This window comes from Bombyx mori, chromosome 27 (assembly GCF_030269925.1).
Source record: "Bombyx mori chromosome 27, ASM3026992v2".
In the NCBI taxonomy this organism is placed as follows: Eukaryota; Metazoa; Arthropoda; class Insecta; order Lepidoptera; family Bombycidae; genus Bombyx; species Bombyx mori.
The window spans coordinates 8,741,920-8,765,357 of NC_085133.1; the positions used below are offsets into that span (position 1 = coordinate 8,741,920).

Below are 23,438 nucleotides of genomic sequence, written 5' to 3' on the forward strand. Positions count from 1 at the left end.
CTCGTATTATTGCAAGACAGCTGACCCGTAATTACGTAACCAAATACACTACTTAACGCCAACGGTAATCCTTGCCGCGACGGACTATACCTTCCACCGTCATAAATAAACGGAAATACGTCGCTGCCGAGCAACATATCAATGCGACTCGAACGATAGAAAGTAGGGTCAGCCAACAACAAGTTTTTATATTCGAGTTTTAAATTCTCTGTAAAGTTAACCGAAGGCATATCACCAGAAATTTTTGAAACCACAACCGTTTTTAAATTGAATATCGGATTATCGGACGTGGTTGGTTTGATTTTGCATAAAACCATGCCGTGATCACGAACTACCGCTCCGCCTAAACCTATCAGTTGTGTGTTACACTTTTGGCGTGGGAGACCTAGTCGTTGTGCACAATCATTCGTCAAAAAACTAGATTGGGATCCACTGTCAATTACTACTCGTACGGGTTGATATTTGCCTAAAACGTCCAATACGTGTATAATCGCAGTGCCCAACATGACTGTAGATCCAGTCGAACACGTCAACGAGACTCGATCTTCGTTATTATTATTAAAATTATCGTTGCAAGAATTATTAAAATCCGAATTAATTGTACTTGTTTTAGAATCAACATGCAACGTGTGGTGATGCCTGTTTTTACACACCGTACATGTTATCTTCGACGGGCACTCATTAGACGCGTGACCTTGACGGAGACAGTTCTCGCACAAATGCAACTCTTTAATTTTATCAATGCGCTGTACAGGTGTTAGTGCGATATACTCGAAACATTTATAAATTGAATGAAAGGGTTTATTGCAGTACAAACATCCCTTTTTTGCGTAATCAACCTTATCAGCGCTCGTACTACTTGCTAAACAAGTTTTTAAATTTGTATTTTTAGTGGTAGGCTTACTAATGGATTTATTTTGAATCGAAGGAGTAAAAGTTTTACTAGTACTCGGCTTCGAGAAAGTACTTGTGTTCATTGACATTTCCAATATTCGGGTCTGGTTTGTGACAAAATCGATCAATGTTTTGATAACAGGTATTTCGTTTGTACCTATTTTTTGTTCGAATTCACGCCTTGAAACCTGGTCTATATTACGCAATCCGATATAACATAAAATAAATCCCGCTAAGTTACCAATTTCTAATAACTCAAGGGCTTGAACACACTCTTGAAACGTTTCCAAAAAGGAATTTAATCCGTTCACGGATTCGTTAGACAACGGCTTGAACGCAAACAACTTATCCATATAGCGCGTAGCTATGGCACGCTTATTTTCGTATCTGTCACATAAGCTAGTCCATACTATATTATAATTGTCGTTTGATATCGGCAGACTTTTAACAATTTGAAGCGCAGGGCCAGTTACGACTGACAATAGGTAATAGAATTTATCAATATCACCTAAACTTGTATTGGTATGAATTAAGCTGGAAAAAGTATCACGAAATGTGATCCAATTTTCTAATCTACCGTCGAAATGAACCAATTCGATTTTAGGCAAACGAGGCTGAGCGCCGCGCTCCGATGCGCCTTTGTTTTCCTGTTTCGATGACTTCGAACGCGAATCATGTTCTTGAAAAATACGTAAAATCTCAAAATAGAGGTCATCAAGGGCATGTACCTCTTGGTTACCGATGATATAATTAGGGTCATTTTTTAACTCCAAAACTGAAATCTCATCAACAATTTTTTCGAAAGATTCCCTAGTGGACTCGAGGTCACTGACCCGCACGGACAAACTACTAAATTCTGCTGTATTATTTTGCACAGCTTTAGCTAGGTCGTAATATTGTTGAACACGTCTAAAACATCGTTCTTTACGACTTCTAAGTGTATTAATTTTTATTTGAAGGTCGGACAATGGAGCCATTTTGAATCGAAGAAAAATGTACTACCGCTTGACGCGTACCCAAATGTACTAAAACTGAGTCCTAAAGTGATGATAGACGTAGAAATAGATATTAAGAGTATGTGATTACGTATATATTCGTATTATTGCAATAAATAGAACTATTGAATGAATATTCTGCAAATATTACCGATATGTAAGACGTGTGTAGGTACCTACAGGTTTGCAGGTTTATACGTGAAATATTGAGTATTTACCTATTTTGAAGTTGTATTCGGTAAATATCCGGCTCGATAGGACCAAATTATGTTGTGTAAACAAGTTTGTTGAGTTAAATTTAAATTCCCAGAAACTAAACCGACTAAAAAGGGGAAGGTACTCACAAATGATTGCTTTCTATATTTTGTGGTCTTCTGTCCCCGGGGCACTGTTCTGGATGCTGGAGTTTTTAATACACGGACACACGCACAAGTTGAATCGCAAAGTTTGCGAAAAACAGTATTTTTGAATTAAAAGACTTTTTTAATTTGGCGCGCGCGCGGTTCGAAAGCGTCGACTATAGTTCTTTTTTTTTCGCCCGCTAGGAGGCGCGTTACATTTCTTCATTTTGCCGATAGATGGCGTGGATTAGGAAAAGGGAATTTTAGTCGGTTCCCTAACAACCCTGTTCATTAGAGTTCTGCACATTGAGTAGTTCTTGAGCCAACATGACGTATATCCGGTCTTAGGCACCTGGAGAAACGCTTTCCGCAGTTGAATATAAAGTTGTTGTTTTCGTTTGTTCCAGCCCGCCTACGTTTAAGACCCTGACGCCCACATCTCGCACACAACTGAAGCAGCAGTTGATGCGAGAACATGCCCAGGAGCAGCTGCGAAGAGAATCACAAGTGAGTAACGAAATTAAACCATAAATCGAATGTAATAAAGTCAAAATTGCTTTCCCGGGTGTGCATAAGTTTTTTTTTAATGCTTAGATGGGTGGACAAGCTCACGGCCCACCTGGTGTTAAGTGGCTACTTCAGCCCATATACATCTACGACGTAAATGCCACCACCCACCTTGAGACATGAGTTGTAAGGTCTCACTTTTAACAGTACAACGGCTGCCCCGCCCTTCAAACCGAATCGCATTACTGCTTGAGGGCAGAAATAGGCAGGGTGGTGGTACCTACGCAAATTATGCAAATTATAATTTAGCAGGTTTGATTTTTATTACACGATCCTTCACTGTGGGAGTCAATCGTGAACATTTGTTAAGTACGTATTTCATTGGAAAAATTGGTACCTGCCGGCGGGATTCGAACACCGATGCATCGCTACATGCGAATGCACCGGACGTCTTATCTTTTAGGCCACGACGACTTAAGGTCGGAGAGCAAACTAAAATATGTATCATACGATTGTCAGAACCAACAAGCTGGACAATCCAAAGACAATGAAGAGCATAAAAAGAAGTCCTCGCCGACGGAGGTGCCTAGGATTACGCCACACGTCGAATTACCGCCACAAGTCCTACAGGTAAATGCTGTACTTATCGATAGGTGAAAGACTTTTTTTTTCTTGCCCTTGTAGGCAGACGAGCACACGGCCCACCTGATGGTGAGTGGTTACCGTCGCCCATGGACTTCAGCAATGCCAGGGGCAGAGCCGAGCCGCTGCTTACATTGATATTTGGTTTAAGCGACATTTTTGCAACTTTACAGAAGTGCCATTTAAAGTTTAAAATCTGGAAAAAAAATTACAACAAAAATAAAACTTCTTCAGCCATTTGAATGGAGTCAACTTAATTGAAGTTCAACTAAAAACATCGAACTGTTGATGCTAATAACAAATAAAACGCACCTTTAATTGCAAAGATAAATACCGCTTAAACCAAATAGTCTTTTAGAGAGAGAGAGAATACACTTTATTTCACACCAAAACACAATTTACATTCAAAAAACAGTCAAAAAGCAAATACATTTGTACAATAGGCGGCCTTACCGCTAAAAGCGATCTCTTCCAGACAACCGTTTAACTTACAGAAATTCTGGAAAATATAAAACATGTATGCAAATATAGCAGGTATGTTTTCGGTGTACTATAGACAATACATTATTATAGAAAATATATACATACAATAAACATATATATACCGTTTATATATAATATGAAATATATAACTAACTGATTTACTTTTACCTCTCGATATGCTTATGTGACATAGTGGAATACAATGTCTAAAGCTGTAAGCCAATTTGCTAAAGCTTTATAAATCAAATCAAATCAAATTTTATTAGCTAAAACACGGTTTACAAAGTTGTTGATACTTGTTATATATTTTATAGAACAGCGTGTTTCTACCAGGTCGGCGTGCAAATATAATTCAAAATTATTTACATTATTAATTAATTAAAATAACAAACAACAAATAAATTAATTGAATAAGAATTAGTTATTTCAGTGATAAAACGAAAACAAAGAACAGTAAGAAGCGAATTATAATTAACGAAATTGTTATAGAAATAGTTAATTGCGATCTTTCTGTCATTTTGTCAGCTTTTAAAACGCTCCATATCTTGCCCCTTTTGATGGTTAGCTGCTTTAACCCTCAGACACAGCCCACTGAGTTTCTCGCCGGATCTTCTCAGTGGGTCGCGTTTCCGATCCGGTGGTAGATTCTGCGAAGCACGGCTCTTGCTAGGGTTCGTGTTAGCAACGTCATCAGGTTTGAGCCCGTGAGCTCACCTACTAGTTAAGGCGACGCTGATATAGCCTCTCAAGGCAAGGCAAGGTAGGAAAAAAAAAGGTTAGCTGGAAATCAATTCAAGGTAATCAGGTCTTCAGGGTATATTTACGGTTTCCAGGTCCGAACAGTTCTGGAGAACCCCACCAGGTATCACGTGATACAGAAGCAGAAGAGTCAGGTACGACAGTACCTCAGCGAGTCCTTCCAACCACACACACAGGTCAGTGAAGTTTGGTCGTTTTTTTAAATACGCCTTTATTAGCTTCAGACGTATGTATGTTAGTATGTAACGGAATCTTTGAACATGATTTTGACCCCCCTTCAAAACGTCGGATTAACTAGAAATTTGTCATACTTATTAAGTACCGATGAAAATTCAATATTTAAAAAAGAAATTGAAAAAATTGAAATTAAAGTAAAAAATGAAAAATAAATAATATATAGTTTAAAAAATACGCTTTTCTAGAAAATCCAGCAAAAAAATATAAAATAAATTTTAAACATTTGGATTAAAAATAGTGTAAGAAAAAATGATTTTATTGTAAAAAAGCGTGGGGTGCTTTTCAGGATATTATCAAAATAACCCTTCTTTCTACTCATATCTGTTCATAAAATATTTATAACTACTGATACCATGCACCCCACGCTTTTTTTTTACAATAAAATCATTTTTTCTTACACTATTTTTAATTCAAATATATTAAAATTTATTTTGTTATAACTCAGAATGGATTGTGTATAATTGTAAATAGACATGCTTTAACAAAAACCGACTTCAAATAGAAAAAAAAAGATATTCCAAAACAAATTAATATACACTAAAAACAATAATCATCGAAATCGGTTCGCCTGATATTGAGTTATTCATCTATTTATCGCGCACGTACTTAATGCAAATTTAAGACTTCTATAGTTTTCTCATGAATGCCATTATCAGAACTGGACTAAATTGAAATGGGAGCACACGGGAAGTGTCGCTTTCTAATAAAAAAAGAATCATCAAAATCGATTCACCCAGTCAAAAGTTATGAGGTAACTAACACACATAAAAAAAAACATATGGTCGAATTGAGAACCATCTCCTTTTTTGATGTCGGTTAAAAATACCAGATAATAATGTCATGAAAAAAGCACAATAACAAGCTTGGTCATAATTTTGATTGACTTATTTTGACAAATTTGCGTCACTCTACAGCTTTATTTCGGAATTTTTCCCTAAAACCATACACATATACTATGTGCGAATAAATAAAAAGGTTTCTTGAGTGAGGACCGCGGACCGATAAGCGTAGTATAGGCGTGCCCCTAATGCCAGTAATGCTGTGATTCGCGAAGGGTGGCCAGCAGGAAATGGATGAGGGGAGCCGAAGACCAGGCTCATTGGTGTAAATTCGGAGAGGGCTATGCCCAGCAGTGGACGACTGGGGGCTGATGATGAAGAATGAAGTCATAATAGATATAATAAACAGATAATAAAAAAAAATACTATTGCATTGCGGTGAGCTTCCTCACTGCACGTCCAGTGTGAAGTGGTTACCAAAGTAAACGCTCTCACATTAACACATGACGACGATGATGGTGGTAGGACCTCTTGTGAGTCCGCACGGGTAGGTACTACCACCCTGAATATTTCTGCCCTGAAGCAGTTCGGCTTGAAGGGTGGGGCAGCCGTTGTAACTATACTGAGACCTTAGAACTCATATCTCAAGGTGGCATTGACGTTGTAGATGTCTATGAACTCCAGTGATAACTCAAAACCAGGTGGACTGTTGCCTCGTCCGCCTATCTAAGCAATAAAAAGATGATTTTTCATCGGATAATTTTTCGAAGGAGTGTTTTGTTTTAACACGCAGGCGTATAATTGTTGTTGCGATGTCTCTAGGTGGCGACGACACGTGGTCCGCCCACGCAGTCAGCGCCTGAGCTCGGTGCCAAACCACCGGCATCGCCAGACCGACCGTCTTCGAGTTTGCTCAGCCCAGGAATGTGCTCTGTCGGCACTAATAACTCGGAGGTCAGTACGCTCAATAAAGGTCCGATAATGGTTCGGAGCTGTTAGATGCAATCGTAAACGTGTTTCATGGACGATTCTACTGGTGGTAGGACCTCTTGTGAGTCCGCGCGGGTAGGTACCAGCGCCTTACCTATTTCTGCCGTGAAGCAGTAATGCCTTTCGGTCTGAAGGGTAGGGCAGCCGTTGTAACTATACTGAGATCTTAGAACTTATATCTCGAGGTGGGTGGCGCATTTACGTTGTAGATGTCTATGGGCTCCAATAACCACTTAACACCAGGTGGGCTGTGAGCTCGTCCACCAATGTAATAAAAAAAATACGAAACTTTATTTCTTTATTAAAAACAAACAAGAAAATAACAGAAAAAGGAATTTATGGGAAAAAGTCGATAAAATAAATTCAATTTTAAAAAAGCTTGGCTTGCTTGGTTGTTCATCAAGGATGAACTCTATACGAAAGCACCGGATGTCACATCCTTTAGGTCATTTCAAGAGAATTTGATATGAAATTATGAAATGAAATTAATGAAACTATGAAAATAATATTTTACTGAGCAAGCTATTCCATTTTTGTTGTCCTACCTTACTCCTAAGATAGGTTATCTCATACCTACGAGAATGATTACTCAATGTCTTAACATGGTAATATCCTGACACTGGCTGACTATAAATAATCTTTATTATCTTATCAAGTTCCATTTTGAGTTTTTGGCTGAAAATATGATGAATATTACACATATGAAATACACTTACTTATAATTTAAATGTACATAAATGCCACGTTTTGCGGGCTTAGTTTTTTTTAACACGACTTTATTCCTTCATTCGTGAATGCGGGTCGTCGTATCCCCTTACGGGGGGGCATGGGATGGGCTTCGGGGCAAACCCCGCTACCCGGGCAGAAGCTCCCTGCCACGCAGGGCAGGGGCGAGATGAGGGGGGAGGAGGGGGGGGGTCTGTTCGCAGCGTGCTAGGTGGCAGTTTATCGGTAACAATTGTTAATCCTTTGACTGTCATCGAATGTCACATGAATGCCTCTCCTAACCATATCAATGAAAGCAGCGGCACTCACTAACTCTCGTGAGCTTTGGTGATACTTAAAATCACATGTGCGGTGTCCTGATCGAGATCAAAGCCTCACAGCGGCCAGTAGTAGCTTTGACTACCTAACTTTTGTCCACTTCCTACAGGCTGACGAGTTCCTAGAAGACATACTATCCCTGGACAGCGGCGCCGGACCCCTGTCATCGTCGGGCCCCCCCTCGGCCGCCAGTTCCGTGGCAGGGGACTGCGCGATGCTCTCCGATGCGGACATGCACGCGCTCGCTAAAGACAGACAGAAAAAAGACAATCACAACATGAGTGAGTTTTATTATTACAGGAGATTGGGCGGAATCGGGATGCTTTCCAATTCCAACACAAATTTTCAGCGGTTTCTCTTAGGGTTATAGCAATAAAATTGAGATTAAAACGGTTCCGGAGATTAAAATTTTCATATATGATGCATTATTATTCATAGTTCGTTGAAAAATATACACAAAAACTTAAAAAACTAGATTGACCTGATCCACCTTGGCTTTTGGGATGAATCGGGTTACGTATGGGGACAATAGAGTTTTTCGATAGGGCTGGCACTGTTTAGTTGTTAGGTAGGTAGTTACCTTTAGGTAATTAACTTTTCAATATCTTTAAAGAGTTACAAAACTCTGATGACTAAATTAAATTATTTAATATTCATACACATTATATAAAAGTCCTTTTCAATTCAAAAAATTTTAATACCACAAAAGCATTGTAACATTGTAAATTCCCCCCAATCTACGGTAGTTAAAATTAATGCTTAGCACGCAATGGATCGCTACTTAAAATTAGCTGACACGTCAGGTTAACGACCTATGTCAGCCGGAGGAGCTGCCAATGTGTTACATTGCAGCTCCAGCATCAGTGTTGGAAAATGATTATTTTTTTGTAAACGATTATTGAGTTAAATGCAAATGTGTAAATATACTTTATCAGGGCCCCCTTTATATACCCGATCCTGTAGACCGAATGGTAAACAGTCGACGTCGCCCAAACCACGTCATTACGGATCCTCCTGATCCATTAACGGTGCTTTTAGGCACCACAAGCACCGGTCACCGTCCTCGTCGAACCCGTCGCTTGCGACGAAGGGCTCGACGAGCGAATTAACCCACAGACACAGCCCACTGAGTTTCTCGCCGGATCTTCTCAGTGGGTCGCGTTTCCGATCCGGTGGTAGATTCTACGAAGCACTGCTCTTGCTAGGGTCAGTGTTAGCAACATTCCGGTTTGAGCCCCGTGATTTCACCTAAACACGTCAGGGTGAAGCTGAAATAGCCTCTCAAGGCTATCAGCATAGGTAGGAAAAAAAAGGTCCCACAAAAATGAAAGCGCGGAGACCCTCATTGAGGCATCTTTGCTGTAGTAATTCTAGTAATTAACTCTATTCCTAACAGCCTACCCAAAATCGGTGGCTAGAGCGACAAATGAATGTACTCCCCTCTGTTCAAGTCGAGCGCCGTCGGAGGTTCAATATAAACGACCGGATAAAGGAGCTTGGTACGTTGCTGCCGAAGACGAATGACCCCTTCTACGAAGTGATCCGTGACGTGAGGCCGAACAAGGGAACCATACTCAAGAGCAGCGTCGACTACATCAAGTGCCTGCGAGACGAGGTCAACAGGCTCAAGCAGAGCGAGCAGCGGCGGAAGCAGATCGAACTCCACAACCGGAAGCTGATGCTCAGGATACAGGTCCGTTGTGTTTATTTATTATATACGTTGTAGATAAGCAATAAAAAAAGTGGGTAGGTAGGTAATATTTTTCCTATATATCGATCTATCTATTCTGGCTTTACCGTGGCTGGTAGCTGAGCTCATGGGGTTCAAGCCTGTAAGATTTCGCTAATATTTTTCTGTAGTAAAAGCAAAAAGCTGAATCTACCACAGAATCAAAATCACGACGACCCATTGTAACGAGCCGGCGAGAAACTGAGTGGGTTGTGTTAGTGGGTGTTTTTTTTTACAATAAAATCATTTTTTCTGACACTATTTTTAATTCAAATTTATTAAAATTTATTTTCTATTTTTTACTTGGATTTTCTACAAAAGCGTAATTTGTTAGTTTTTTTAAAGTACTCTTTATTCTATGATGTTATCGCACGTGACGGTTCTCGTTAAGCCGCCGTCGCCCGATGCATGTCTTGTTGGATCCCTCGGATTCACTCTCGGTGCTTTTAGGCCTCTCAAGCACCGGTCACCGTCCACGTCGAACTCTTGCGAACTAACCCATAGATACAGCCCACTGAGTTTCCCGCCGGATCTTCTCAGTGGGTCGCGATTCCGAACCGGTGATAGATTCTGCTAGTGTTAGCAAATTTTCTCAGGTTGAGCCCGTGAGCTCACCTACCCATCCGGGCCTAGCTGGAATAGTTTCTTAGGCTACCAGCGAATAGGAATGGGAAGAAAAAAAGCTCCCTTACATTCCATTACAAGGATAGTGTTGGTTTATACCCTTTGTTTTGCAGGAGTTGGAGCGTCTGGCGCGCGTGCACGGGCTGCCGGTGTCGGGCGGGGAGGGCTCCCCCCCGCACGCCGCTCCCCCCGCCGCGCCCCCCGCGCCGCACGACGAGCCGCCGCCCACGCAGCCTGTACGTACTAGACTCGACTTTAGAAAGAGACAAACAATCTATTGACGTATGACGGTTGTCTCTTTTTTTACTAATGCTTCACGGCAGTAATAGGCACCTACCTATTTCTGCCGTGAAGCAGTAATGCGTTTCGGTTTGAAGGGTGGGACAGCCGTTGTAACTATACTTGAGACCTTAGAACTTATACCTTAAGGTGGGTGACGCATTTACGTTGTAGCTGTCAATGGGTTCCAGTAACCACGTGTCGCTTTTTCGTTTCATTCCAAATCAGAACGAAGTCAAATAAATATTAGCTATAAAAATTAATTTCTATGATATCCAGGAGGTGGTACTGCCGAAGACGGAGCCTGCACCCCTCATGGAGCTTAACGAGCCGCCCCCGGACTTACTCCGGGACATGCCCTCAACGGAATGCCTCTCAGCCTTGGACGCTTTAGGTGTGCTAAATTTGATATGCCCTTGGAAATTCGTAATATGTCCCGCCCTAGACACGTCCTTACGGATCCATCAGATCCAATAACCTTTGCACTAGACACCTTCAGCTCTAACACTGGTAGCAGGCTTAGGGACCCCGGTAACCGTACTCGTCCACGCATCAGGCCGCTGAGTTCCTCGCCGGATCTTCTCAGCGGGTCGCGATTCCGATCCGGTAGTACATTCATTCGCGAAGCAGCTGCTCTTGAGCTGTTAGGTCTCCTTCGGAGGCGCTCGGGCAGCTGTTAGCAAATCCCGCCCCTTCTGGCTGAGCCTTTGCTCGCCCACCTGTCCTGGTGAAACTCGAAAGGCCTCCGGGCCACCAGTCATACTTTAATCATAAAAAAAATATGTGTTAAGTAGAAGTGTAAGAAGAAAGTTATGAGGTAACAAACATAAATCTTACGTTACGGACGTTTTTTCCCGGTTAGGGTACCCCTCCGCATCGTCACATAAGGAACTTCGTTCCAAAACAAAAAAAAATATGTCCCTCGATATCAGCCCGTAGACTTGGACAGTCGTATATAACAATGTTTCAGCGTACAACTGAAACGCGAGATGGTTTGGCGATAAAAATAGGTGTATTTGGCACTTTCTCAGACGAACTTTCCTATAGACACAGCTCACTAAGTATCTCGCCGGATCTTCTCAGTGGGTCGCGATTGCGATCCGGTGGTAGATTCTGCGAAGCACGGCTCTGGCTAGGGTTAGTGTTAGCAAAGTCTCTCAGGTCGAGCCCGTGATTTTACCTACTCGTTCAAGCGTAGCTAAAATAGCCCTTTAGATTTCCAGCGAATTGGTAAAAAAAAATGGCGAGCTGACGCACGCGTGAATTCCTTCAACCGTGAGACAAATAGAAGAATACTGTAATTTATACAAATATTAATTGGTACACACAAGTCTTATAATCAAGTAGCCGTACTCGCCCGCTTCGCTGGGCACTTAAAATTAACATTATTATTTATTGTCATTATTATTAGGGAGTCCAACACTCAGATAAATATTAGCCTATCCATTAATTACATGTATTTTCTACATGGATACCAAGTTTCAAGTCAATCGGATGCATGGTTCAGTAGTTATAACGGAACATCCGTAAAAACCGCTATAGATTTATATATTAGTATAGATAGTGCCCGTCGCCACAGTCAATCATGTTTCTAATGTTTATTCGATATCCATGATAGTGATTTCCTGAAATAGTCATCTCTCTGTTTTACCCCGAATCCAACATAATGTAATAATAATGTATGAGATAAAAAAAAACTGCCTTCCCTGATATACAGATGGCGTTATAAATAAATTTTCAAAATTTTTATTTTGTATCGTTCACAGACGGTCTGAAGTTAGGATCCTGTTCGCCTCTCAGTCGAGACGAGGGTCTCTCGTTGGGATGTCTAGAACCGGATCTGTGCCTAGATCCAGTTCCAGAGAACCTGTTTAGTCATAAGGATATCAAGGTATTGGAAAGTCATTTTTGCTATATCGGTTCAAAAAAGGACATTGTTGTTAGGAGTGTGTTTGTGAAACTACCGGTTGGCTGGTTTTTCTGGAATCACCACAAGGGCGCGTCCACTGTAATGTCTATGGATGCTATGGTCAGATTGGCTTCGTAACTTTACCTGCCCTGCACTGTAAAAAAAGAAAAAAAATCTCAAATTATATTCTTAAGGGATAACATTATATTTAATCATTTATTCTAAAAATAAATGAAAAAATACTGTAAAACAATTATAATTCTGTTTTAAGAAAACATTGCCTGAATTAATGTTACTTAATAAAAATCCGATAAAATTCTAATTATTATATAAAATCCATCAGCATTTAATGCAGAGGTCTTTTCTTAATAGAACTGGAATAAATATTTGTGAACAAAAATGTGTGGACGTTTATTCGATATTGATTCTTCTGTTCGTGTTTTTAGCGTCGAAAATAAAATCGCCATTGCTTCATCTGCTTAAAACTCACAGTTTTGATGAGTCCAGTAGTCTAGCTCGGGAATGTCTAGCTATAGCGCATACATCTATATTTGGCCTGATATTAATATGTTCAATGTTAAATAGATGCGTCTGTCTCCACTGTTGGGGCCCGAGGACAGCAGCGCGGCGCTCAACCTCGCGCAAATAGAAGACCTCATGGATGACGACTCACACAATCCAGTCACGCAAGGTATACAATACATTTGTAATAAGTTATAATAAGCTCTTTGTTGCTTTCTAAGGCAAATGAATAACCCACAGATACAGGCTGTGTCACACAGCCCACTGAGTTTCTCGCCGGATTTTCTCAGTGGGTCGCATTTCCGATCCGGTGGTCTAGTCTGCTCTGCGAAGCACTGCTCTGGCTAGGGCTAGTGTAAGAAAATTCTCTCAGGTTGAGCTCGTGAGCTCACCTAACCGTCCGAGCGTAGCTGAAATAGCCCCTTAGGCTAACAGCGAATAGGTAGGAAAAAAAAAGCAGATGAAACTGATGGTCGGCGATTACCGTCTTTCAAGAATACGCCTAATGGCGTTGTTCATTACTTTCATTCCCATCGTCTTTGACACATAAATTGAATTAAGCATGCTGTGAGAGTGAGAGAGAGAGAGTATTCTTTATTGTACACCAAAAAACAAATAAACAGTGCGATACATTAAACACAAAAAAATACAATTGGCGGTCTTATCGCTGTGATTGGTAACATTCGGTTTTTGCTGATCATGACAGTCGGCCTGGTTTCATGCACATTGAAATCCATCTTTACACCGAGTATACTTATTAAGTTATTAATAAGTTAATTTATTAAGCGGTCACAATTGCCTTCTGTTCACATTAAACCATATCTACTGCTGAAAGAGCGATAACTCTTCACTTTACTTATACCTGAAGATATGGTGGGAATGTCCCTAAAAATTAGGCGTGACTTGTTCTCGTAATACACTGCGCCATTATAAACTACATATACTAACGAATAATTATCATTGCTTGTTAAAGGTGATCCGATGTTGTGTTCGTCGCCCACCTCGCAGCTGTGCCTGAGCGACGTAGTGGCCGAGGCGGCTGACCGGAATATATCGTCAATGTTACACGACGATCACGCAGGGTTCCCACACAACACCGGCAACTGTTAGTATATCTACTTAGAATTTAGTCATTGTCAAATAAAATTCTATTGCTGATCTTTAAAGACGTATTAAGTACATGGTTATTTGGCAATGCTGAAGTCCATGGGCGACGGTAACCACTCACCATCTGGTGGGTCATAAGCTCGTCTACAAGAGCAACAGAAAAAAATATGATTCTTGATTCACTTACGACTATTGTGAATTCATCATAAAGTCATAAGGTCTGCTATAGGCCATGAATATAAAAATCTAATCAGAAAACTAACGTATTCCCTGTCTCTATTAGGTTCGTCTTTAATGTCCGAAAGCTCACTAGGCCTCGGAGGTCTCGGAGCTCTGACTGAAGGCTGCCTCCCGAGCTTTCTGATGGGAGGTCCCCACCACCACGCCCCGCACTCGCCCCACTCGCATCCACGGCAGCACTGCTTCGACATGGACCTCGGGGCATGATAACAAACAACACGACTTTGGTGCTTTTAGGACATAATCAAAGTGAATACTAGTGTAAAATAGTAGGGACATAAATTTAGAAAAACGCCATCTGTTGGCCGAGGTGTGAACTAAACCGGTGCTGCCATCATCTTCCAAAGTGAAATGAACACGCTATGTCTTCCGTGAAGTTCCTTTATCTCCTTGTGCAACATTTATTTCGATACGAAATATATTGTCTATTTAAATATTATAAAGAAATGTTCAATACAAGTAATGTGATTAGTTAATGCCTCGTTTGTTAATTAAATATTAATTGTTGATCGAAAAGCTCAGTGTTGCTATTGATGAAATTTTTATTGTAACTCAAGTAAGTCGAAAATTTCGACGTGAAATTGGTATTAATTGTATTTTTAGGCGCCTTCGGATTTTTGAAGGTGTTTTTAATTACGTAAAGGAAAAACACGAGTATATTATTTAAAGCAAAGTTACCAGCATACGAATTTCCTACTAAGTTAGTAAAAAAAAAATAAGAATAACATAAGACAATAAACTGTTCATATGATGAACGTAACAATTATGCAATACAGATAAAAAAAATAAAGTGGTCTAAAGAACTATTTAAGAATATGTAATCTTATTCCGCATCTTGTATCTATTAAATGATTATGATTCTAGAGAGAGAGAAAAAATTGATTCATAATCGGTCAATCGTATCAGTGTTGCCATAAAAGCTGAATTAAGGCATCTTCTTCTCAATATGTGATATTAAACGCGCAAAAGAATTAATATATTTTTATAGTATTTAAGTTCTTTTTTTTTTTCCAAACTCGTCCAAAGCTCGCTTTGAGATATGGTGCTTTAGATGCCGAACACATTTCTGTTTGTTGTCGCTTGATATTACAACGTGTTATTTAGTGCATATTAAAATTCAACTTTGAAAAGTTAATTTATTATCCGTCATAGTCTTCCAAATTATTACAATGTTTTTTTTTTGTTTTTTTTTTTTTAAATCCGATTAATTCCGCTTCGAATTTAATTTACCGTTAGTTAATACGTACAAACGTGCATTATGTTTTGCAATTAAAGACACGAGTGGATGAAGGCGATATGATACTTTTTGTTAATTTTGAGAAAACGAGCAGCAAACTTTTGTTACTTGTAATTTTTATTCGTAAATAACTCTTTCATCACATGCAATTTCTAAAAATAGCCTTTAAACCCGAAGTTTTAAGGTCTAATATGGTTTATAGGCACATAACACCTTCATTCAATGTAAAAACTCAAAAATTCAAAAAAATTGTACTAAACCCCTTCATCCACTCATGTCTTCAATTGTGTGTATGTACACGTGTCGTAACCAAGACACACAATCATGTACAGATAAGTATTAATGTGATAAAATAATAAAATATTATATAAATATACACATAAATATTTTTAGATGGAGTTTATTGATGTATGTACGTCATACGTCAAATGTATTTATTTTAACGTGAAATTAATAATGCTGTTTGCATTGTATTTATGTGCCTTCTGAGCTGAATTTAACGAAGCGCTCTGTAAATATATAGTAATATTGTTTTTGGATCACTAGTTACATATAACACGTTTTATTTAAATGAATTGTTATGTTTTTTTTAAATGTGACGTCACGTTACGGATGCTGGAAAGATTGCAAGATTTTGTGAAATTCGAAAGTAATTGAGGCCGTTAGGGCAAAAGTTGCCTAAGCTTACCATAGTTATTATAGAGTAATGAGGTTTAAGTTTTCATATGAATTTGAATTTGAGTAGGCAAAAAAACAATACGCGCAAAAATAATCTTTACAGAGCCATCTGTTATCTATGGGTGAAACTATGAATAGGCCGGTTTGCCATCAAAATCACTACATAGTATAAAACAAAGTCGCTTTCTCTGTCCCTATGTATGCTTAAATCTTTAAAACTACGCAACGGATTTTGATGCGGTTTTTTTAATAGATACAGTGATTGAAGAGGAAGGGTTATATGTATTATAACATCCTTTAAATAGTGGAGAAATACTGTTATTTTTGAGGTTTCTAATGTGATGTCGTAAATAATCAATAATAACATTTCATGTTTCCGAAACGAAGCAGGGGCGGGTCGCTAGTTTATTATATTTTAAATAAATTGCAATAAACATAATTATAAGCGTGATTATGAAAAATTGTGGGTTAGGCCACTTTTGCGCTGACGGCCTCAATTTTTGAGATGATGATCATCCCGAACTCTAGGATTCTGCGGATTCTCGTCACCGATAAAAACGATTGTTGTAATCTTACGTGAATTAATCGATTGAGTGACATTTAGAGCTGTCATCGAATAGAAACAAAAAAAATCGATTAAAATCTGAATTGGACCGGCGATAATTACAATAAATCTCACGTGCAGGGTGTAGAGAATAAATTTCCGAAAATTATGATATTTTTTTTTAAACAATACATGTACAATACCGTAGATTGGGGGTAATTGAGACCCTTTCCAAATCTAACACAAATTTTCAATGGTTTTTCTTAAACTAATAAAATTGAGATTAAAATGGTTCCGGAGGGTTAAAACTTTGTATAATTATTATACATAGTTCAAAATACACAAAAACTGAAAAAAACTAGCTTGACCCGATTCACCTTGGCCTCGAGGTGAATCAGGTTAGAGACAATATAGTTTTTCGATAGGGCTGGCACTATTTAGTTGTTAGGTAGGTACCTAACTTTAGGCAATTAAATTTTTAATATATTTAATGAGTTACAAAACTTTGATGACTAAATTAAATTATTTAATATTCTTAAATACAAAATAAAAGTCATTTTGAGTTCAACAAAGTTAAATTTAACAACGCAACAAAAGTATTGTGACACCCCAAAATTGTCCCTATTTTAACTCTAGTCTCTATTCCCTCCAATCTACTGTATTCTTTTTTCATACAAAAAACTTGATTAAACTGTAAAGCTTATAATGTATTTTTACGTATAGACTATGTAACCTCGATAGTGGCTTCGTGTCTCGACGCGTCACACTGTGATGTCCATGGACTCCGGAACCACTTAACACCGGGTGGGCCGTGAGCTCGCCCGCCCGTAAAGGCAACTAATGTCAATGTCAATGTTAGAGGTGTAGGCTAGTAGAAGAATTTTTTTTTTATCACGTTCGAATCGTATGATGATGATGATGATGACGAAAATATGATGATCGACTCCCGGGAACTCTGTCTTCATCCTGCACGCACCAGACTGACGGTGCCTTGTCGCTCCGGTGGACGACCTACCTATATCCGTCATACAAACACACACAAAAACTGATATTGAATAGACAGTGAGAATTCAAACTTAGCAATAATGATTTAGTAAAAATAAGTTTAATGCTTTTTTTTCGTCTTTCAACTGATTGGCTTTAAATTAAAAGAAATTGTTCTCTTTGAGGTTTTTTTTGTAATTTATTTGAAGTAAATTTTAATGGAATTGATATTTGAAAAATAAAAAAAACAAAAAATAGGAAAATAAAAATATACAGCCTTACACTGGTACGGATACGATGGAAGCCAAGAACAAAACGTATTATCTATATTTATAAGGATTTTTAATGAAACAGTGATCAATTTAATTATTTTTAATGTTTAGTCCATAGGTTAAATAAAAAAATTGAATCGTTTTTTTTTTGTTGTTATCAAAATATTTATGGTGATGATGCGTGCGGTTGTGTGTCGCTCGATTTTATGATCGTCTAAAAATAATTAATAATCAATATTTTTTAACGTTTTATTAGAAAAAGTTGTATAGATAAATTCTACAAAAAATTACATAGCATATAAAAACATATTTTCTACATTATTATTTTTTGTGAATGTAATCATTATATTTTTGATATGGCAATATGGCGAAGTGCACGTCAAATCGAGCGCGGGAAACACGTTTTATTTATGAATGTTATTTAATATTGTATGAGATTAAATAAAAAGAGAAAGATACAAAAATGTGAAGTACAAAAAAAAAACTGAATGCAATAATTGAATGCAAGAATAAAATTGGTGTTTTATTTAAAATGTTCGTTCCCGGCTGAAGGGTACAAGTGAATGTTCTTTTTTTTCCCTACCTATGCTGATAGCCTTGGGAGGCTATTTCAGCTTCACCCTAACGTGTGTAGGTGAGTCCCGTTTGCTAGGGCAAGAGCAGTGCTTCGCAGAATGTACCACTGGATCGGAAACGCGACCCACTGAGAAGAACCGGCGAGAAACTCAGTGGGCTGTGTCTATGTGTTAATTCGCTCGTCGAGCCCTTCGTCGCAAGCGACGGGTTCGACGAGAAAGGTGACAGGTGTTTGTGGTACCTAAAAGCACCGTTAATGGATCGACAAATCTTCTGTTGTTTTGATCGGCGCAGTACTTCATGGCTCCACGGGCTTTAAGCGACTCCTAACAGACACAACAACGCAACATCATATCATCGCCCATAATCGTCCGTGGTCCAGTTTGAAGACGCCCGCAGTTGTACGACGCTCTTATTCTTTTTATTGCCTAAATGGGTGAACGAGCTCACAGCCCACCTGATGTTAAGTGGTTACTGGAGCCCATAAGCATCTACAAGGTAAATGCCGCCACCCACCTTGACTCTTAAAACTGGAGCGCGTATTTTACGGGTTTACAAACGTGCTATTTGTAATTTGCTAAGGCAAATTTATACATGCTTTTGTGAGTATGACTTGACTTCGTATTTCCCTTCAAAAAAATTGCACATATCTCGAATCTGGACTGGTGGTATGACCTCTTGTGAGTCCGCGCGGGTAGGTACCACCACCCTGCCTATTTCTGCCGTGAAGCAGTAATGCGTTTCGGCTTGAAGGGTGGGGCAACCGTTGTAACTATACTGAGATCTTAGAACTTATATCTATACATACATATACATACATAAACAATACGCAAATTTCATGAATATATACAGTAGAAATAGTTCTGTTACACTGCAAGCAAAGAATAATCGAACACGCCCCATTAAATTCACAAAACTTGAAACGAGATTATGTTCGACCTTAGCTCTCGATCTGCATACGACTCCACCGATCTCTACGGCCACAAATAATCAATGCACAATCTGATCATGTAAAAATCCCCGCTTATTCAGATATTATGTCGCTTGCATAAAAACTGTCGTTAATTCCGGCACGCTCCCGCGGAAACGCATCGTGGTCCCCTCAAAAATAGGAATTCGCAATTATTTTTATTCATTCACGCTGCGTACACAATGGACCGTTTCAAATTTCGTACGAAATTTGCGTTTTTGCATAAAATGGTAGCGCGGGGCGGCGCGTGCGCGGCCGCATTACGATACTGGTGTGACCACGAATTCCTTGTTGTACGGATTTCATAAGGAACTGCTTTTGTGAAGCTGTCCAGTAACTTTTGTTACGTTCCTTGAACAATGTAACCATTAATTACGTATTATTAAATGCGTGGTATGGACATATCTTAAGTAGAGAGAAGATGCATTTGACTAGGGTATGTATGGAAATGGTAGTGCAAGGTAGAGGGGAAGAGGTCGATCGAAGAAGACATGGAGTGTGTGAATGACGATATGAGAGAGAGAGGTGTGAGTGTTGAGATGACGGCTGATAGAAGAGAATGGAAGAGAAAAATTAATCTGTGCCGACCCCACCTAATTCCGCTTCTAAACTTTCTAAACTAAACGCTTTCTAAACTAAAAAGTGGGAGTACAGACTTGCGACGAATCGGTGCTAGGATCCTTCGGTTATGGATGTAGGAACCACAGGGGGCAAATGCTAGTCAACTTCCTTCAGCGTGAGAGGCTCTTTCTAATGAACTCGTTCTTTAAAAAGAAGCCACAAAGGAAGTGGACTTGGCTAAGCCCCGACACTGTGACGAAAAACGAGATAGACTTTATTATGACGGACAAGAAGCATATATTCAGGGATGTCTCTGTGATCAGCAGGTTCAATACCGGTAGTGATCACCGACTTGTCAGAGGCACACTGAATATGGACTTCAAGTTAGAACGCACTCGTCTAATAAAGTCTACGCTTCGACCCAGCCTACATCACATGGCTGTAGATCCGGAGCAATTCCAGCTAGATCTCCACAACCGATTCGCTGCCTTGGAAACCACCACAGACGTAGACGAGGCCTTAGATGGCGTGGTGAGGACACTGAGACAGGAAGGACAGAGACTGTGTCCAAAGGGTCGTACAGGCAGAACATCAAAGTTATCATCCGAGACTCTCCGGCTAATGGAAGAAAGGCGAGAAAACACACAGGCCACACAATCAGAGAAGGTGGCTCTTAATAAGAAAATCAGGACGCTGGTACGACGCGATCTCCGACGGTACAATACTCAGCGGATCAATGACGCAATCGAGCAAAACCGAGGAGCCAAGGTGTTCGTGCAGCCCCTTGGTAAAAGCCACCTTACAAAACTGACCAAAAAGGATGGCCAAATTCTCGCCTCCAAACCGGAGATTCTCAAGGAACTTGAGGACTTCTACGGAGGCCTCTATACTTCCAAAGCAACTAAGCCTGTCTCCGACCCAGCAGATGTCCGAGCCACACTGTCCCGCCACTACACCGACGAGCTGCCACAGATTAGTGTAGACGAGATCGGGATGGCTCTTGAAAATCTTAAAAACGGAAAGGCCCCGGGGGAGGATGGTGTTACTTCTGAGCTCTTGAAAGCAGGAGGTCTTCCTGTTATTAGGGAGCTCCAGAAGCTCTTCAACACTGTCCTCTTTACCGGTAAAACTCCAAGGGCGTGGAGCAGGAGCATAGTTGTCCTTTTCTTTAAGAAAGGAGATAAAACACTTTTAAAGAATTATCGCCCCATCTCGCTCCTGAGCCACGTCTACAAATTGTTTTCAAGAGTCATAATGAATCGTCTTGCTCAGAGACTTGACGACTTCCAGCCTCCGGAACAGGCAGGATTCCGAAGAGGATTTGGTACCGTGGACCACATTCACACAGTTCGGCAGATTATACAGAAGACTGAAGAGTATAATCTGCCACTATGTCTGGCGTTTGTGGACTACGAGAAAGCCTTTGACTCGATCGAGACCTGGGCTGTTCTGGAATCTTTGCAGCGGTGTCAAGCTGACTGGCGATACATCGATGCACTAAGATGCCTGTACGATGCCGCTACAATGACCGTCCAAGTACAGAAAGACCAGACGAGACCAATCCAGTTGCGCAGAGGTGTAAGACAGGGGGATATTATATCCCCGAAACTGTTTACAAACGCACTGGAGGACGTTTTCAAGACTGGACTGGAACGGACGCGGCATTAACATAAACGGCGAGTACATCTCACATCTTCGCTTTGCCGATGATATCGTCATCATGGCGGAATCGCTGCAGGACTTACAAGAAATGGTGCACAGCCTTAATGCTGCATCCCAACGGGTTGGCCTCGGAATGAACTTGGATAAAACCAAGGTAATGTTTAACGGAAACGTCATTCCGAGACCAATCGATGTTGGCGGTACACCTCTCGAAGTTGTTCAAGAGTATGTCTACCTGGGACAGACCCTACAACTAGGTAGAAACAACTTTGAGAAGGAAGTGACCAGAAGGATTCAGTTGGGCTGGGCAGCGTTCGGGAAGCTTCGTCAGGTCTTTTCGTCGCCCATACCACAATGTCTGAAGACAAAGGTCTATAATCAGTGCGTCCTACCCGTGCTTACCTACGGAGCCGAAACGTGGACACTGACTGTGCGACTAGTCCACCAATTAAAAGTTACTCAGCGAGCTATGGAGCGAGCTATGCTCGGTTTGTCATTGCGAGACCGAATACGCAATGAGGTCATTCGGGCAAAAACCAAAGTGATCGATATAGCTCGCAGAGTTAGTAAGCTGAAGTGGCAGTGGGCTGGTCACATATGTCGCAGAACCGATAACCGTTGGGGTAGACGTGTTCTGGAGTGGAGACCGCGAACCGGCAAACGTAGTGTGGGACGCCCTCCTGCTAGATGGAGCGACGACCTGCGCAAGGCAGCTGGCAGTAACTGGATGCGTAAAACCGAAGATCGGGTTCAGTGGCAAGCTTTGGGGGAGGCCTATGTCCAGCAGTGGACTGCCGCAGGCTGATGATGATGATGATGATGATGACCCCACCTAGTGGGATAAGGTGAAGAAAAAGAAGAAGAATTATGTATCATTAAATATTTAAGGTAAATAGAGAAAGCCAGTCAAATAGACAAAAAAATAATTCTGGGCTATCTACATTAGATAGGTACACTATGGTTTATCGGGTTCTACCACCAAGTACTACGGTTTTATTTTTATGAAGTTTTCGATATTTTGGTGTGTTGGAAGCGGCACGATCACGGGTAGACCAGACTCGTGTTGGGAACCCGTTAAATAAAAGCGCGTGTAAATAAATATCAAGGAGTGTAATGGTGTAGTAAGCAAACATCGAAACTTCTTATTAAACCATTATTGTAACACGATTCAAGTATCTAAATTAATGTATGCACAATTTTTTTTATGTTTGAGAAGTTACTGGTGGCCCGGAGGCCTTTATAGTTTTACCAGGGCAGGTGGGCGAGCAAATGCTCAGCCAGGAGGGACAAATTTAATGTAACGTTGGAACAGCTTCGTGTGTTCCCGAAAGCGCGGGAAAAGCAAGAAGGACGCTTCTAATCTGACAGTTGACGTTAGCTTCATTCTGGCGAGTTCATTATAACAAGGAGCGGTCTGGACGTGGCATGCTCACTCAGTTTCTCGCCGGATCTTCTCAGTGGGTCGCGTTCCCGATCCGGTGGTAGATTCTGCGAAGCACGACTCTTGCTAGGGCCAGTGTTACCAACACTCCCGGCTTGAGCCCCGTGAGCTCACCTACACGTCAAGGAGAATCTGAAATAGCCTCTCAAGGCTAGCAGAGTAAGGACATATAAAAAAAATTCATTACCGACCGTAAACACTCATCGAGTGAAGTGTTAACACTATAATTGAGTATTTAAACATGTCTAGTATCCCACAAGGATTCATAGCCACCCGACCGACCATTGTATTAGCCGATATTATAATGCGTTCGATTGATAAAAGCGATACAGTTTCCAACAAATAATTTTTTTTTACACAAATTTAAATGAGTTCCCCCATTCTCAATAATAATAGTGGATTTGCATTGAATGCATTCTTTTTAATGTTTCA

General features: G+C 40.3%; 1 protein-coding gene across 5 annotated transcripts in view; it reads left to right on the forward strand.

Moving 5' to 3' along the window:
- Positions 1–18,311, forward strand: part of LOC101740924 (transcription factor EB) — a 164,595-nt gene extending 146,284 nt beyond the window's left edge. For all 5 annotated transcript variants that reach the window (XM_038020947.2, XM_038020948.2, XM_038020949.2 and 2 more), the window contains 12 exons: positions 2,638–2,737; positions 3,257–3,367; positions 4,696–4,797; positions 6,460–6,591; positions 7,781–7,952; positions 9,123–9,364; positions 10,138–10,260; positions 10,583–10,697; positions 12,070–12,194; positions 12,798–12,903; positions 13,708–13,839; positions 14,125–18,311. In XM_038020947.2, the coding sequence (XP_037876875.1) occupies positions 2,638–2,737; positions 3,257–3,367; positions 4,696–4,797; positions 6,460–6,591; positions 7,781–7,952; positions 9,123–9,364; positions 10,138–10,260; positions 10,583–10,697; positions 12,070–12,194; positions 12,798–12,903; positions 13,708–13,839; positions 14,125–14,288 (1,624 nt within the window). In that variant the 3' untranslated portion in view covers positions 14,289–18,311. The remainder of the gene's footprint in view (positions 1–2,637; positions 2,738–3,256; positions 3,368–4,695; positions 4,798–6,459; positions 6,592–7,780; positions 7,953–9,122; positions 9,365–10,137; positions 10,261–10,582; positions 10,698–12,069; positions 12,195–12,797; positions 12,904–13,707; positions 13,840–14,124) is intronic.
- The last annotated feature ends 5,127 nt before the right edge of the window (positions 18,312–23,438 follow it).